This window comes from Leopardus geoffroyi, chromosome D3 (assembly GCF_018350155.1).
Source record: "Leopardus geoffroyi isolate Oge1 chromosome D3, O.geoffroyi_Oge1_pat1.0, whole genome shotgun sequence".
NCBI classification, from domain to species: domain Eukaryota; kingdom Metazoa; phylum Chordata; class Mammalia; order Carnivora; family Felidae; genus Leopardus; species Leopardus geoffroyi.
The window spans coordinates 24,779,636-24,798,020 of record NC_059339.1 but is presented as its reverse complement, the minus strand read 5'-3'; the positions used below and the strand labels follow the sequence as shown (position 1 = coordinate 24,798,020).

The window sequence follows — 18,385 nt, the reverse complement described above, 5'->3', positions numbered from 1 at the left end:
CCTGTGATCAGGCCGGCCACGGATGCCTGATGGCCTGCCTTTGGCATTCTCTCACGTGAAAGACATGAGGCGCCATCAGAAGAGGAAGGGGAAGAGGAGGTGAGGCCACAGCCCTAGGTGGCCCCCACCTGCTGCACGCAAATCTCATCCCTTCCCAAGTTTATCCCTCCACCTTATCTTAGGAATTCAAGCTTAGCACTGTCCTTCCCACTTTACTCAAAACAGTACAGCCAGCAGGTGTATAGCACCTCCTATGCATTAGGAAGTCTGTCAGTATGTTATTTATACGTTAGCTCCTTTAGTACCCATGTTAAGGGAACCCTTCAAAGTAGAAAGCCTGTCCCCGTTCCGGTGATGAGGAAACGGCCTGACAGTGTTCACACAGCTGGCGAGCGGCAAAAGCAGAACCCGAGCCCTTCACGCCGTGGTCCCCAACCACGATGGCCACACCTGGCAGTCAAGAATCACCTGCTTCCCAGGCGGAGACCCTGGCAGAAGGGGACATGAGCCCAGGCCCGGTCCCCTGCCTCCTCCCACCTGGCCATGTCCCTACACGAAACTAAAAGGACAGGGCAATGAACCAGCTTAAAGTTGTGGTCTCCTTCAACCAAGCTGCCAATTCCTACATCCCTGGCCCTTGGCTTCCATCCCATTCAGCAAGCCCCTGGGAAAGTAAACACACATTTGTCACCCCGACAGCACAATAACGGGAGGAAACCAGGGCCTGCAGCAGGAGCGGACAGGGCACACCACAGCCCACAGAGCAGGGCCGCCAGGCAGGGTACAGTCACTTCCCTCCTGCGTTCCAGGCTCCACCTGCTGCCCTTTAAAGTCAAGGCTGTGGCAGGGACCCAAGTGTCTGGGATGTCTTTCTAGAAAAGTTTATCTGACTGTGGCTGGGCAACCAAATGAAAACGGGACAGTTGCCCCTCACCGCCCAACTGCCTGCCCCCGTTTATCTGGATGTAGCTCGGTTATTACCCATGATGAAAAGATGGGGGTGTGCGGGTTGGCAGTTTCAAGCCCTATTTGGTCAAGTACTGGAGAGACTGGGTCTCAGGGTGGATGGGTGGGCTGGGGTCTGGACAAGTTCTCCCCCAGGAAGGCTGGCATCCCTGCTCTCCATGGCTCCCCTCGATCTCCGGCGTCTGGCCCACAGGTTACTGACAAAAGTGGCCCAGAAGTAGGTGGCTCTGCTCTGTGTGGCTTCTGCCTGCTGTTCGGGTGGCCGGGTGGCTCTCTGCTACGTGAAGAGGGGCCTCCCATCCCACACAAACGCAGATTCTCACATCTAGCCTGTCACTGTTTCCTCGCTCGACCCAGAGGTGCTGCTGTGGCCCCGAGGCCCTGAAGAGCGCGGGGCTGTGGAAACTCATTGGAAACTCTTGACACGGGCCAGAAGCCCAACCGGCCGGAAGGAGCGTCAGTGTGATCCTGCAACCGGGCTGGAGGACAGAGCCCGCACGCACCTGTTAAAGAGGTTATTGCGGCGAACCATCCGCAGAAAGCCAGTGGGGTCGGTAACCGAGTTGAGCTTGTTGTTCATCTCTTCAAACTGCTGGTCTGTGAGGTCTCCGGCTTCGCTCTCTGTCTCACTGCTGGCACAGGGCCTGCAAGGGAAATCGCGGGGTCAGCCAACTGGAGAAAGACGCGCTCAGCTGTGGAAGTCTGCTCGAGGGCCCGTGCCACTTCCCTGCCCCGCGCAGGCCTGGTACTCAGGGCCTCCCTGAGGCAGCATCGCCCGGTGCCCCCTCGGTGTCCCTGTGGCCCTCTTCCCTCCTCCATCTAGGGCTTCTCGAGATGCACTGTGGCTGGTCATTGCTGGCTGTCGCCCCAACTTGGCTGTGAGCTCTATCGACAGTAGGTGCTGTGCCTGAACCAGTGTCGCGCTCCCGGCATCCAACAGACACCCGTTAGCGCTCAACAGCCGGAGCAGAGCCCGGGTGGGTGTGGCGGTGTGCAAACTCCCCAACCCACGTTCCGGTCTAGCCCATTCCAGAAATGGTAACTGAGAGCCTCACGTGCGCCAGGCACCATGCCGGGCCTACGGGACACGCGGCCTGAAAAGGCAATTTCCCCGCAAGGAGACAGATACACGTACAAGTGGCTATAATGCCAGGCAGAGCGGGCACTGTTTGAAATGGAGGCTTGAGAAGCATTGCTGATTGGGGCCCATTTTGCAAGCTCACCATGAGGAGACTACAATTTTCAAATTAATAAATTCATATTTCCCCTATGACAGACTGCAACAGAACATCTACAATGGGTTTTAAATAAACAGAAATACCCAGGAGTGCCTCGATTCATCAGCACGATTAAAATGACAAAAGGCTTATGAACTGTACACGCTGAGTACTTGTGGCCCAACGTGACCCAGAAAGTGGGCGAAGAGGCGAGCGCATCTGAGGCAGCGCTGCCCATCTGGGGCCCGTCCCCCTCACACCTCACAGGTGTCGCCACACCTCACAGGGCCTTGAGGCTGATACAGCAGCCCTGCCTGCCCGCCTTAGCATAAGAGTCACACTCAGACTTTGTGCTGCCCAGACAATGACTCTGTTTGAGGTCTCCTGCTAACTAAGAACCAGGGTGGAAGAGAGGAGGGCATCAGGGCCCTGGAGGAAGAAGACAGTCACCAGGCACAAACCTCTCAATGCTGCAGAAGTGGGGCCTAGAGAGGGATGGGCATCCCGGCACCCAGAGGGAACAGGCTCTGCACATCAACATGTGGGTTTAAGGTGAACTTGACCTGCTTAAAACAGGCTGGTGAACCTGTGACATCAGAATGTCATGACAGGAAGGGCAATGAGCCCCTCACTGGGTCGTTATGGAGCCACACAGTGTGAGAAGCTGCCTGAAGAGCCTGAATGCTCTGTGTGAATGTTAAGCCTGGTGTGATGGGCCAACTTGACTGGGTCCCTCCGGGATGACTCTGGGTGTATCTGTGGGGGTGTTTCTGGATGAGGTTGACATCTGAATCTGAAGACTGAGGAAAGCAAACTGCCCTGGCCACCGTGTGGGAGCCCCGTCCAATCCACTGAGGGCCTGAACAGAACACAGAGGCTGAGTAAGAGAGAATTCCATTTCTCCCTGACTGTCTTCAAGCTGGGCCATTAGTCTTCTCCTGCCTTCAGACCTGGACTCAGACTGGAACTTACTCCATTGGCTCTCCTGAGTCCCTAGCTTGCTGATGGCAGATCTTGGGACTTCTCGGCCTTCCTTACCATGTGAGCCAATTTCTTGAGTGTGTGTGTGTGTGTGTGTGTGTGTGTGTGTGTGTGTGTGTTGCCCTATTTGTTCTATTTCTCTGGAGAACCCACACTAACTAGAGCCGGTAATTAGGCACCAGAGCCCCGATTCAGCCATGTTCCTTACAGAAGGTCGTGCAAAGGCCTGGTCCCTGGGAAAGGTTCCCAAGGACTGAAGCCCTAAAGGTGTCAAAAGTGGAGCAGTCTTCAAAGACAGCACAGAGGTATGCTTTGCGGGCCAGCTACTCGGCTTCACCCCAGAACCATGCCGACAGCTGGTATAGCCATTAGCCCGCTTTCCTTCCGGGTGCACACTATCTGGAGAGCACTTCAAAGCCAGCACAGGGCCTGGCATGCAATGAGTATGCAACAAGAAACTGGTGAATGAATGAATGGCGTAAGCCAGACAGCACTTTTTAATATGCAAAGTATTTTCCATTTTATTGTCTGTGACATGGCTCTTGTTGTCTCCAACTTACTTCTGAGGAGACTGAGTTCAGAGAAGCCAAGGAACTTGGCCAAGGAGCCCCAAGTGGTAGAGCCAGGCGTGAACCCAGGTCTTAGGTGTCGCCTTCCCCACTCATCCTCTCCCCTCTAAGGCTCCAGGCCTGTCACTCCCAGCTGGCGTTTGGCTAGGTGGGGGCAAGGGTGAATATGGGAAGCAAGAGAAAGCAGGAACCATCTGAGCACCTAAACAAATCACCCTGGCTTCCACCCTGCTGGAGAGCAGGGAGTGAGGTTTAATTCCTCTCTCCGCCCACGGGCAGCAGCTGAACAGGCGAGCAGCTGAAGGTTTGAAATGCTCCCTTGGGGGCCGAGGGCCCTTCACAGAGACCCTGGTAAATATCACTCAACAAGCTCCTCTGTCCAGGGACACATTCATCATCTGAATGCGACTGCCTGCTTGGAGCTGAGAAATCTGCTTGTCATTCGGTGCTTTGCAAAAGGGAGAAGAATTGGCCGGAACCAGTATCAGCCTCCATTATCTTGCAGTTCCACTCTTGCTGTCAGTTGCAGACAGAGCCCTCAGAATCTCATGCTTAATGGGGTTGTTTCCTATTTTCTGACCCTTCAGAGTATTAACACCGAAGGGAAAAACAAACAGGCTATGTCACAGACAAAGGAATCTTCCATTTACAAAACAAGCCTCGTCTCTACAGCAGGGATCCCCAGAATGCCTTCGTGTCACGGTCACCACCGCCACCCCCCAGTTCTCTGAGAGACCTTCTAGAGATGGCACATCACCTAGTCTGATTCCATTCACTCTGACTCCACAGATTACCGGGCAGGACCTATGTGCAAGGACTGCAGAGGCTAAACAGAGGAGGGTCACACCACACCTGTCTTCAAGGCACTTACAAGCTCATATGACTAGTGGCTACCGGCTAAGGTGGATTATGAAGGAGCACATGGGGGGTACCAGCCTACGACCAAGACAGGGAGGGCATAAAAGAATCTGCTGCAGCTGAGAGGCATCTTGAAGAATACAACTTTGATAGGTAAAGACTTGGGGGGAGTGCTTCCTGGCACAGAAAGTGGGATGAGCAAAGGTGTGGAGACAAGGTAGTGTGGGGGCTCTTTGGGGCCAAGGAGATAGTCCAGCTGAGCTGGAGCAGAGGGTACGAGTGGGAGAGGAGGAGGAATAAATGGTGGAGGGCTTGGAACTTGGAAGGCAGTTGAGAACTGTCAGCCCAGGCCTCTGAACATGGGGTGATGGGCTCAGGGCTGCTTTTTTGGGAGACAGTCAACAGGCCCAGAGAGGAGAATGTGGGATAGTTGGGTGGCTATTACCAGCACCCACTCAGAAGCAGCCTTGAAGGCCCAGGGTTAAGCTCACTGAAGCCTGATCAGCCCCGGGAACCCACCAGAAGCCCCATTCTTGGGAGCTACTGTGCTAATACATTAAGGTGCCTGGGCTTCAACAAGCCAGGTGAGGCGAGTGTTCCATAGAGCTCTGGGCTCTGAAATCTTGATAGGAGCTCCTTCCTCTGCTCTAAGCCTCTGTTCCCTGTAGAAACAGACTGTCTGGGCTGGCTCCCCCGACTTTTGTTTCTCTATATTGTCACCAACATGGTTCTGGCTTGTCCTGTGGTTGGGCCAGCCCCGTTAGTCCAGACATATGAACTAGGGTGGCAAGGCTAAACTGACAGGAGAAATGTTACCAGAAAGAGAACTTATTTGCCTGGGCAACTCCCGGAAGGGACAAGTAGCAGTTAAAATATGGCGGATGGGCAACTGGTGGCAAATGGAGAAACTGAAAGTAGAAGTTGGTCTTAGGGGGAAGAGGAGTGGGTTCAGTTTGGACATGCTGAACATGCAGACAAGAAGGGTAGTTGGTGACGCCAAGTATACAGATGTTGACTCAGTTATTTAGACACTTCCTTCCAGAATGCCTGTAGGCTATGGAAATCCAGGTCTGGTGCTCAGGGGAGAGGTCAAGATCAACTCTCTGATGCCTCATTCATTTGTTCACTCAACAAATGTTACTAAGTATTTTTTATAAATATCCTGCTATACTGGGTTCTGGCTCCAGGTAAAACAGAGTAAGCACATTCCACCCCATCCTTCCTGCTGGATACAACTCTAAACCATGGATAGACTGCATGAAATGGCCATCTGAGGAATGTTAAAAGTAAATAATATCAGGCAGATTGGGGAAGAAGACCAGAAACTAAAGTGCCACCAAATCAATAGTGAGCTTCACATTGTTCTGTCTCTGTAATCCCTCAGACAGGTCTCCATGCAGCCCAAAACACAGAAGTGGGCATCAGTGGGAACAGACAAAGCTCTGGGAGGAGCCCTATATTTCTTACTCAGAACAGAAAAAAGCCACCCCTTTTTCTTATTCTCTCATCTCTCTTCTCATGTTCTAGGCCACAAACGTTCCTGAGTTAGCAGTGGCAGTGAGAGCAGCAGCGAGGGCGGGAAGAAGTCCAACTCTAAGGGAAAGGAAAACTTTGGGTGTAACCAGAGGAAATGTGGCCCCATAAGGGCAGGGTAACCCCTCTGCTTTTTCTCTTCCTTTCCCCCACTGACCCTCGGTCCATGATGTGAAAGGCCCTGCAGGAAAGGTGTAGCGAAGGGGTGGGGTGACAGTGTAAATAAAGCTCCAGCTTTTTGATGAGTGGGCCAAAAGGAAGAGCTCTGGGGAATTGAAAACCACTGGTGACAACACAGGGAGGAATTGAGGAAAGGGAACACATATAGTTGTTTATGAATTCCTGGATTCACCCCAAGTTGCACATGTATAGATCTGACCCTAAAGATTATGAGAACCTAAACACAAGATGGGCCGCTGCCCAGTTCCTGAACAGGCCACTGAACAGTGCACCTGTGGGGCAGACTTGAGGAGCATGGTAAAAACTTTGAAAATGGAATTTACAATGAAAGCTGGTCACAGCTTATGACTTGAATCCCAACTGCCTACCTAAACAAAAACACCAATATCCTCCATAGGAGTCAAACAAGACCCAGAGTTTAACACAATTCAATAACATAATTCAAAATGTCCAGGATATAATCCCAAATTACTCAGCATCTGGATAACTAGGAAAATCTCAACTTGCAGGGGAAAAAGCAATCACCAGATGCCTTTTGGAATTGTGCTAGGATAACACAAATGTTGGAACTGTTTGCCAAAGACCTTAAAGCAACTATTTAAAAGTGCTACACATAAGGGCAAGACTCTTGCAAAGACGGCAAGAAAGAAGATCTCAACAAAGCACATGAGCTATTAGGAAGGAGCAAATGAAGGGCACCTGGCTGGCTAAGTTGGTAGAACACACGACTCTTGATCTCAGGGCTGTGAGTTCAGGCCCCATGTTGGGCATGGTATCTACTTAAAAATAATAATAATATTTTTTTTTTAAAAAAGAAGGAGCAAATGAAAAATTTGGAACTAAAAACAAATAACTGAAATGAAACCTCACAGTAGGGGCTCAATAGCAGAATGGAGATAAGAGAAGAAAATCGATGGACCTAAAGATAGAAAAGCAATAGAGATGATCCAATCTGATCAATAGGAAAAAAAGAGAGTTGTGTTTGTTTTGTTTTGTTTTCTGTAAAATGGACAAACCCAAGGGACCTGTGGTTCTATACCAAAAGACCTAACGTTTATGTATTCAGAGCCCACGAATGAGAGGAGAAAGAGTGTAGAGCAGAAAAACATGGAGGGAATAATGAATGAAAATTTCCCAAATTTGGTGTCAGACATAAATCTACAGATCAAGAAGCTGAGTGAACCACAAACAGAATAAACCGAGGGAAATGCATGACCAGATGCATCATATTAAATGGCAGACAACTAAAGACAAAGAAAAAAAAATCTTGAAAGCAACCAGAGATAAAATATGCATTATGCATAGGGAAAATAATAATTCAAACAACTGAGGATTTCTCATCAGAGACCGTGGATACTCAGAAGGAAATGGAAATTTATTTTTTAAATGTTGAAAACAAAAAAAAAGAATGACCAACCTAGAATTCCATGTCCAGTGAAAATATCCTTCATAAACGATAGTGAAATAAAAACATTCTCAGATGAAGGAAAACTGGCATCTGGAGGTTACAGACATACTCTCTTGTTCATGCCTATGCAATCTATCCCCTCCCTGAGGGTGGGTAGGACCTATGACTTTCCTCTAACCAACAGAATATGGCACAGTGATAGGTGTCACTTCTGTGATTATGTTATATAAGACTCTAACTTCTACTGCCTCTTGGTTTGTACACGGCTGAGGTAAGCAGCCATGTTGGGGAGGACTACATGGCAAGTAATCCAGCACAGTGTTTGGCCAACAGCCAGGAAGGAGCTGAGACTCTCAGTCCAACAGGCTAAAAAGAAATAAATGCTGCCAATAATCAGGTAAGCTTGGAAATGGATTCGTCTCCAGTCAAGCATTTAGACAAAACCTCAACTGTAACTAATACTTTGATTACAGCCTCAAGACAGACTCTGAAACAGAGGACCAAACTAAGCCATGCCAGGATCCTGACCCATAGAAATGGTGGGATAATAAATTTTTATTGTTTAAGCCACTAAATTTTTGGGAATTTGTTATTCAGCAATATATAACTGATACAAAAAGTAAGAGAATTCATTAATAGCTGACCTACACTAAAATAATTGTTAAAGAAACTTATTCAGACAGAAGGGAAATGATACCAGAAGGAAACAAGGAACATCAGGGAAGAAGGGAGAGTAACAAATATTAAATGTCTGAGTAAATATAATAGACTATTCTTCTCCTAACACTGTTCGATGGAATCTTAATGTATGTAGATGCAGTATACAAGACAAATGCAAGATGAGGGTGGAGGGAAAGGTCCCTCCATGGTGGTAAGATTTCTACATTTCACTTGAATTAATAAAATATCAATAGTATAGAGCTTGCAGACTGTGAAAAGTATGTATATTATAATCTCTGGAGCAACCATTAAAGAGCTATAAAAAGAGATCTAGTCAAAGATGTAAGAGATACATTACAATAGGTTTTTAAAAAAAGTTCAAGTAACCCAAAAGAAGGAAGAGAAAACAGAGTAATGTAAATTGAAAAACAAAACAAATATTAATATGACATACATAAATCAACAGGTATCAATAATTATATTAAATATAAATGGTCTAAACATGACATCAACAGAATGGAATTAAAAAACATGACCCAATTAAATGCTTCTACAAGAAATTCACTTTGAATAAAATGATATAGATAAGTTAAAAGTAAAAAGATATAAAAAGATATACCATGCAAACACTATTCAATACAAAGCTGGGGTGCCTGGGTGGCTCTGTCAGTTAAGCATCCAACTTCAGCTCAGATCATAATCTCACAGTTTGTGGGTTTGAGCCCCAAGTTGGGCTCTGTGCTGACAGCTCAGAGCCTGGAGCCTGCTTCAGATTTGTGTCTCCCTCTCTCTCTGCCCCTCCCCTGCTCACACTCCTTTTCTGTTTCCCAAAAATTACTAAATGTTAAAAAAATTAAAAAACAACAAAGCTGGAATGGTTATGTATATGAAGATCAAATTAGACTTCAGAGCAAAGAAAACTACCAGGAATAGAGAGAAATATTACACAATGACAAAAGATCCAACTCACCAAGAACATAAAATTATTCTAAGTGTATATTTACCTATCAACAGAGTTTCAAAATACATGATGCAAAAACTGACAGAACTGAAAGAAGTGGCTGAATTGGCAGAGGCTTTCCACATACTTTTCTCACTAGCTGACAGAATTGGTAAACAGAAAATCAACAAAATTATAGAAGAATTGAACAACGTCATCAACTGACTGGATAAAACTGACATTTAGAGAACACTACACCCAATAACAGCAGAATATAAATTCTTGTCAAATGCATACAGAACATTCCCCAAGATAGGCCATACCCTGGGTGGTAAAACAAACCTTAACAAATTTAAAATAATTGCAAATTTGCAAACCATGTCTTCTGCCCACCATGGAATTAGATTTGAAAGTGAGAAAAGAAAGATAACAGGGAAATCTTCAAACACTTGGAAACTAAGCAACACTTCTAAATAACTGTCAAAGAAGACTTAAGGGAAATTAAAAAATATTTTTAGCTGAACAAAACTGAAAATACAACATAAAATCTGTGGGCTATATATAAAGCCTTAGAGTTACCTTTATAGCATTAAGTGTTTATATTAGAAAAAAAGATCTGGGGGTTCTTGGCTAGCTCAGTTGGTATAGCATGTGACTCTTGATCTCAGGGTCATGAGTTCAAGCCCCACATTGGACATGGAACCTACTTAAAAATAAAAATGTAAAACAAAAAAAGAAAAAAGACCTGATATTAATAATGTAATCTTGAGCTTTCAGAAACTAGGGGGAAAAAAAGCAAAACAAACCAAAACAAGAGGGAAAAAAAATAATAGAGCAGAAATCAATGTAACTGAAAAGAGGAAAACAAACCTTAAAAAATTTCTTGTTAATGTTTTATTTATTTTTGAGAAAGAGACAAACAGAGTGTGAGTGGGAGAGGAGCAAAGAGAGAAGGAGACACAGAATCCAACACAGGGCTCAAACTCACAAACTGCAAGATCATGACCTGACCTGAAGTCGGACACTCAACTGACTGAGCCACCCAGGCGCCCCTAAAACAGATCTTTAAAAAAAAATCAATGAAACAAAAAGTTGGTTCTTTTAAAAGAAATCAATAAAATTGATAAGCCTCTGTCCAGATAGACCAAGTATATAAGAGGGAATGCAAAAATTATCAATATCAGAGATGAAAGAGGAAACCTAACTAGTGAGCTCAAGGAAATTAAAAGGATAATAAGAGAATACTACAAACAACTCTACACATATGAATTCAACAACTTAGATGAAATGGACTAATTACTCAAAAACCGCAAAGCACTAAAACTCATCCAAAATAAAACAGATAACCTGAATAGTCCTACAACTACCAAAGAATTATATTCATAGTTGAAAACTATCCAAAATGACATCCAGGTCCAGATGGTTTCAATGGTAAATTCCATCAAACATTTAAAGAAGAAATAATACTAACTCTACACAATCACTTCTGGCAACTAGAGGAAAGAACGTTTTCCAGCTCATTTTATGCAGCCTGTATTACCCTGATACCAAAAGTGGACAAAGATAACATGAGGAAAAAAACTCTACAAACCAATATTCCACAGATCAAGTGAAACCAGATATAAAAACAATAAACAAAGCATCATCAAATAGAATTCGGCAACATATACAAAGAGTTATACACTACAGTCAGAGGGGAATAGGGCTAATCCTGGAACGTAAGGCTTATTCAATATTTGAAAAATCAGTCAATATAATCCACCATATTAACAGACTAAAGAAAAAGATACATGTTTACATCAATTGATACAGAAAAGCATATGACAAAATCTGACACCAACTTATGATAAAAATTTGCAAATGAGCAATATAAAAGAGCATGTCATCAACCTGATAAAGAGCAACTACAACAAGCCTGCAGCTAATATCACACTTACCTTGGGGACAAGGTAAGTATGTCAGTTCACACCATTCATATTCAACACAGAGCTGGAAGTCCTTATAAGTGCAAAAAGGCAAGAGAAAGAAACGAAAGTCCTATGGATTGGAAAGGAAGAAAAGAAAGTATCTATTCAAAGAAGACATGATTGTCTATGTAGAAAATGCTAAGGAATATACAAAAGGCTACTAAAGCCATTGAGTTTCATGAAGTTGGAGGATATAAAAGCAATGTACAAGGGGTGCCTGGGTGGCTCAGTTGGTTAAGCATCCAACTTTGGCTCAGGTCATGATCTCATAGTTCATGGGTTTGAGCCCCACACCAGGCTCTATGCTGACAGTGCAGAGCCTGCTTGGGATTCTCTGTCTGTCTGTCTGTCTATCTGTCTCTGCCGTTCCCTGGCTTGTGCACTCTCTCTCTCTCTCAAGAATAAACAAATAAATGTTAAAAAAAAAACAATGCACAAAAAGTCAGTATTTCTACATACTAGCAACAAACAATTCCAAACTGAAATTTTAAAAATGATCTCATTTATAATAGCTCCCAAAATGAAATACATAGGTATAAATCTAACAAAATATATACAAGAGGGGCACCTGGGTGGCTCAGTCGGTTAAACATTCAACTCTTGGTTTTGGCTCAGGTCATGATCTCATGGTTCATGAGATCGAGCTCCAGATCAGGCTCCGTGCTGTCAGCATGGAGCCCATTTGGGATTCTCTCTCTCCCTCTCCCTATGCCCCTCCCCTGCTTGTGCTCTGTCTCTCTCTCTCTCTCAAAATAAACAAGTAAACATTAAAAAAATTTAAAAATATATACATAAGATTTGTAGGCTGAAAACTACAAAATGCTGATGAGGGAAATCAAAGATCTAAATAAGCAGAGAGGCATATCATGTTCATGGGTTTTAATTCAATATAATAAAGACAGCAATTTTCCCCAAACTGATCTACAAGTTTAACATAATTCCAGTCAAAATCTCAAGACATTTTTGTAGCTACAGAGAAGCTGATTCTAAAATTTATATAAAAAGACAAATGAGCAGGTAAAACAATTCTGAAGGAGGGGCACCTGGGTGGCTCAGCTGGTTAAGCGTCTTGATTTTGGCTCAGGTCATGAACTTGTGGTCATGAGATCAAGCGCCCACATTGGGCTCTGTGCTGAGCATGGAGCCTGCTTGAGATTCTCCTTCTCCCTCTCCCTCTCTCTCTACCCCTCCCCTACTTGTGCTCTCTCTTAAAAAAATAATTTTTTCAAGAAGTATAACTTAGCTGGAAGAATGACTGACAGATTTTAAGACTTACTATAAAGTTACAGTCACAAAGAGACTGTGGTATTAGTAAAAGTATGGACATGTAGATCAATGGAACAGAACAGAGCCCCAGAATAGACACCTGAATACAGCCAATTAACTTTTGACAAAATGCAGAGACAATTTAGTAGAGGAAGGAGAGTCTTCAATAAATGGCTTGGGGACAACTGGGTATCCACATACCAAAAAAAAAAAAAACAAAAAAAAAAAAACAAACAGAGAGAGAGAGAGCCCTATAAAATGAACCTCAGACTAAACTTTACACCTTACACAAAAAGTAATTCAAAATGAATCACAAATCTAAATATAAAAATGTAAAACTCTAGAACTTTTAGAAGAAAATATAGGAGAAGACTTTGTGACCTAAGGTTAATGACAGACTTCTTCAACATTTTACAAGAACATGATGCATAAGGAAATAATTGATAGAACTGATGTCATAAAAATTAAACTTATGCTCTGTGAAAGACACTGTCGAGAGAAGAAGATGACAAGCTACAGATCAAAAGAAAATATTTGCAAACCACATATCTGTCAAAGGACATGTATCCCGAATATATAAAGACCTTTCAAACTCAACAAGATGAAAACATACAACTCAATTTTGAAAAGTGGGCAAAAGATTTGAATGACCACTTCACCAAAGAGAATATAAGAATGGCACAATGTAAGAAATAAGCACATGAAGAGGTGTTCGGTATCTTGGCCATAAGAGAAATGCAAATTTAAACCACGACAAGATACTGACAATGCTGACAATATCAGGTGCTGACAAGATGGAGGAACTGGAACGCTCATCTACTGCAAGTGGGGGAAGCAGAAGGGTATAGTCATTCTGGAACGTGCTCTGAAGTTTCTTACACAGTGAACGATATATTTACTGTATGACCCAGAGATTCTACTCCTGAGGAAATGAACTTATTTACCCTGCAAACCCTCAGGTAGTAATCAGTGAATGTTTCAAGCAGTTCTAGTCATAATTGCCCCAAACCGGAACCAACCCAAAGGTTCTTCTATGAGTGTAAGCAAACAAGTATATCCATACAATGGAATACTCAGTAATAAAGAGGAATGAGCTGCTGATACAGTCAACAATACAGAAGACTCAAAAACTTTAGGTTGAGTGAAAGAAGCCTGTGTTGAAAGGTTATGTAAATAGTATGATTCTATTTATAGGACATTCTCCAAAGGAAAAGACCATAGTGACAAAGAACTGATCAGTGGTTGCCGGGGATTAGGGGTAGAGGGAGTTATACAGTAGAGCTATAAAAGATATAGTTATTTGGGGCACCTGGGCGGTTCAGTTAGTTGAGTGTCCAACTTTGGCTCAGGTCATGATCTTGCAGTTCATGGGTTCAAGCCCTACATCAGGCTCTCTTCTGTCTGTACAGAGCACTCTCTCTGCACCTCCCCCGCTCGGACTGTCTCTCTCTCTCTCTCAAAAATAAATAAACATTAAAGAAAAAGATAGTTGTTATTTAGGATGATGGAAGTGTTCTGTATCCTGATTGTGGTGGCAGTCACACAAACCTACATATGGATTAAAATTCATGGAACCGTACACCAAAAGAGTAACTTTTACTGTGTGCCAGTTACCCATTTATTGCCTCTGTGCTCCAAATTCATCCCTCATTGCCTGCTCCAAAATAATGGATCATGGCCATTTAAGGGCCAGCTGGCACAGTTTTGAGCTTTGTCAGCAGAGGGCGCTGGAGAGACATAGAGGAGGAAGAGGTTTTGCCTTCCTGGTTGCAGCGTGCTGGTTCAGCAGACTCCTGAAGCAGGCGCAGCTTCCCTGGGGTCTGGCTCCTTCTGCATGGGTAGTTTCTCCAGTGTGCGGCTCATGGGGTGCAAGCAGTTTCTCTGGCATCTGGCTTTTGCCCCACCAGAGGTTTCTCCAGGACCTCGTTCCTGCAGCAGCGGGGCGGGGGGCTTTCTCCACGGCACCACTTCTGCAAAACACAGCAGCCAGCACCCCCAGGGGTCATCAGCCTCCCATGGTAACCACTCCTTGGGTGGTTCTGTAGTAGATGAAGGTATCTCCCTTTCCACAGCACCCTGGAGAGCATATGTTTGCAAATTCTGAGGGTGGATTTCCAGCAAGTTCCACTAGTGTGAGACCACAGCAACTTCTCCAAACAGGTCCACATCTCAGCCCTCAGTTGGGAGTGGGGACCCTCTTCCTTGGGCACTCTGTCTCAGTCCTCAAGGGCAGTGACTGCTCCTTGTATCTGTGATTCCTGTGTTTTTTAGAATACTTTCACTAGCGAATCCCTCTAATCTAATCTCTGTTACAGTTTACAAGGATTTTTAAGTTCATTTATTTAGAGGGAGAGAAAGAGGCAGGCGGAGAGGCAGAGAGAGGGAGAGAGAGAATCCCAAGCAGGCTCTGCACTGTCAGCACAGAGCCTGACACGGGGCTTGATCCCATCAACTGTGATACCGTGACCTGAGCTGAGATCAAGAATCGGATGCTTAACTGACTGAGCCACCCAGGTGCCCCACACTTAACAATTCTTTATCTTAAATTATCCCTGTTCGAATTAGCGTGGTTCCTTGTTCCTGCTTTGGTCCTGGCTGGTACATACTGTAAGTTAAACTTAAATAAAATAAAATAAATCCTGCTAGCACCAAATCCTGAGAGGGATTTAGAAAGGTAAGATACACTTTGGTGCCACACATTCATCCATCCAGTCATCAGGTCAACCAACCTCAAAAACATTCATTGTGTGACCAGTGTGTGCCCAGCTCTTGGCTGGGATTATTCCAAATGAAAACAAGCCTCTGCCCCTGAAAAGCTCTGAGAAGGTGCTAGATGGGCACACTAATCCCTGCAACACAAAAAAATAAATTGACACGGTGGTGTGTGTATGTAGATGTGTGTGTATGTGTGTACACAGAGAGAGGCTAAATGAACAATCGGCAGGCGATGGGAGAGAGAGGATAAAGGTGAGAGTATGAATAAGTAAACAGCCAGGGGTCGTGTAGAAAGAGTCCCGGGAGCACTTCGACTCATGGCCTGGCTTTGGCCACTCTTCCAAGGGCTGTGTTGTGAAATAGAGGGAACAGTGGAGAAGTGTTGGCTCTGCAGATAAAACCAGTAGTCACGGTTCAGCAAAGGGGAGACCAGAAGGCCTTGGGGGAGAGGATGGGAGCCAGGTGGCAAGGCAGGAGGAGTGGAGGGGGGCACTCCTGACCCAGTCAGCTGCCCAGCACTGGCAAGCTGGAGATGCACCAAACCTCTCTTCTCCCCGTTCTGCTCACATTCCAGTCCTATTGACCCAGCTTAGGACTCTTGGCTGGCCTATCTGTCCTGCCCTCTGGGCCTGATCACCACACTATCTCCTCTTTCCTGCGGCTCTTGAGGCCTAAGGTTTCTGGCTCGGACTTGGCCCTTTCTACTTCTGGACCTCCGAGAGAGGCAGAGGTCTCTGTTCTTGCTCCAGGCCCCTGACCTGGCACTTCCCTACTGGCCGGAGTCCAGGCTGGATCCCGCCCCAGCCCCTGCATGGAGTTGGGTGGATGGCTGAAGTTTAGATCATCTCAGTCACAGAGAACAATGAAGGCGAAAGGTTAAAGTCAGTAGAGGACGACAGCACGGGACCTGGAGCGGGGCTGAGAGGGGACGGTCCAGCAGGTGGGCCGCAGCTTCTCTGTGGTGCCCACCTGCCCTGCCAACATCTGCTCCCGGGACCCCAGGAGAAACCCAGCCCCCGCCTACTCCAGGGAATATAAATCATGCCATCGCCACAGGCAGGCTCCAGAATGCTGTTCACATGCAGCTCTCCCCCAAGAGATGGAAACGGCCCATGAATCAAGCACCACAGAGCTGTGCCAGAGCCCATTCTCTTCTCAGGGACAGGGCTTGGCAAGAGGCTCGGGAGAGGATTTTCATTTGTAAGTATGGCCTCCTGATCTCTCCAAGTGCACACTCTCCGTCATCACTCTGACAGTTGTGACTGAAGCTCCACACTTTTATTTATGTCTCGAGAACCCTTGCTAACTCATTCTTTCTTCCTCCCCCCGAAAGCATCTCCTGGCTTCTTTTGCGCTGATAACCAATTCCTTGCCAAAGACCAGCCGCTTGCAACCCTGAAGCTAGAAATGGTGCATGAGAGACCGACCCATCTTCGGTTTCTGGTGCACAGGGCGGTGAGGCAGCTCGTATGCCAGTAGCCCCGTGGGATCACATCGGGGCAGGAAAATGCCCCTTCTTGCAAAGCAAAGACCTCTGTGTAATTGACAAAACTTGAGGAAGCAAGAGTTACTCGATTTGCCGCCACTGCGTATTATCATGTGGGGCTTCCTGATTGCAAGAGGCCACGTCTGACCGGTGCACCCAGGTTAGAGAACCGCAGGGCTGCACAGCAGGGCATGTCTTAAAGATACGAACAGATGTGCCTATGATAAGTAATGTGGATGCCCACCAGGCTTTACATGGCCACTCTGCCAGTAGCTGAAAAAGACCCATTTATCCCAGAAGCCACTTAGCAAGACTCCCAGAAACTCTGGGACTTCGGGAACTCAAGATTTCTGAGACCTCTGAAATTTTCCCATGCAAATTATTTGCTAGACACTGTCTGTTTTTTTTTTTTTAATAGAGACTAGAAGTGAACCTTTAAGATAAAAGGAGCCTTGGGCTTACTTTTAGGGAGAACAAGGAAAGGCAAAGCTGGAGAAAAAGCATCCTATTCCATGCATTGTCTGACGTAAGAGAAAAATCCAGAAGCAGAGATGTGAGGCTTGAAAGCAGGAAAGCAGGCTATTCCTTCAGGAGGAGAGAAGGTGGTGGCATACTAGGCAGCACTGGGGCATCTGCCCTGATCGTAAAGGTTCTATTCTAGAAACTGCCTCCCTGATCCACAGGGTCATGGGCGTGAGCTCCCAGTGCCAAGTTCATACCCGAGGACCCCCAGTGCTGACTGGGCCAGAGGTGGACATCTGTCCTGAGCTAGGCCAATCAGGTTCCTTTCCCCAACATTTGTGCATTGGAGTTCAGGGAGATCTGAGCGTGACTTCCTGTGGCTAGCTCAGTAAACTGTATGTGAGCCCAGGGGCCATTCTCCCACTCTGGGACTGAGAGCAGGCAGCAAGGCGTGTGTTGTACTTTCAACTGCAAACTGGACATCTGCAGTAGGAAGTGTTCATGAAGCAGAGGGCCGAGTGGCAGTGAGAACCAGCCTGCCCCATGCAGCCCTGGGACTCCCCACTGCTTTCCTTTTCTGTTCCAGGCTTGCCTTGGATTTCATGGGACTCCTCATCCCCATAACCTTATTAAGCCCCCCTCTTTGGCTTAAGCAAACTTCTGAGAGGCCTGCTGTGGGGGGCGGGGGACTGGAAGGTGACCTCAGGGACTATGTGGCCTTCCTGCAGAGCTAGAAGCTGCTCTGGCATCCTTCAACCCTGTGGGGCACATGGGGAATAGGCCAGCAAGAGTCAATGGGTGGGAAGAATGTGAGCTGCATGCTGGAGGAAGGTGCTAGAATCACCCATGAGGACAAGGACAATGTGAAGGCTATTCTCAGAAAATCCCTCCCTGTGAGTGCACTCATATCATTTTCCAGACTTTACAACCACAGGAGATGTGGTCCAGCAAGCGCACACTGTGAAGTCAAACCCACTAGATCAAATCCACACTAGGGAATGGCCCCTCCAGCATTCCGTGTTGACACTGCCCTGCGGGTATTAGCATTTCTCATCAGAAAGCCAAAGTCACTGTCATACACTCCTCTCTCTGGAAATGCTTCTCTTGTCTATTACTCTAGAAATTGTTTTTCTCTGTATCATCTCAAGATTGTTAATCCACACTATTATCTATCATT

At 45.8% G+C, this 18,385-nt stretch overlaps 1 protein-coding gene across 5 annotated transcripts in view; it reads right to left on the bottom strand.

Annotated features, from left to right (window-relative positions):
- Positions 1 to 18,385, bottom strand: part of TTC28 (tetratricopeptide repeat domain 28) — a 638,834-nt gene that overhangs the window by 45,186 nt on the left and 575,263 nt on the right. For all 5 annotated transcript variants that reach the window (XM_045459312.1, XM_045459313.1, XM_045459314.1 and 2 more), the window contains one exon: positions 1,470 to 1,610. In XM_045459312.1, the coding sequence (XP_045315268.1) occupies positions 1,470 to 1,610 (141 nt within the window). The remainder of the gene's footprint in view (positions 1 to 1,469; positions 1,611 to 18,385) is intronic.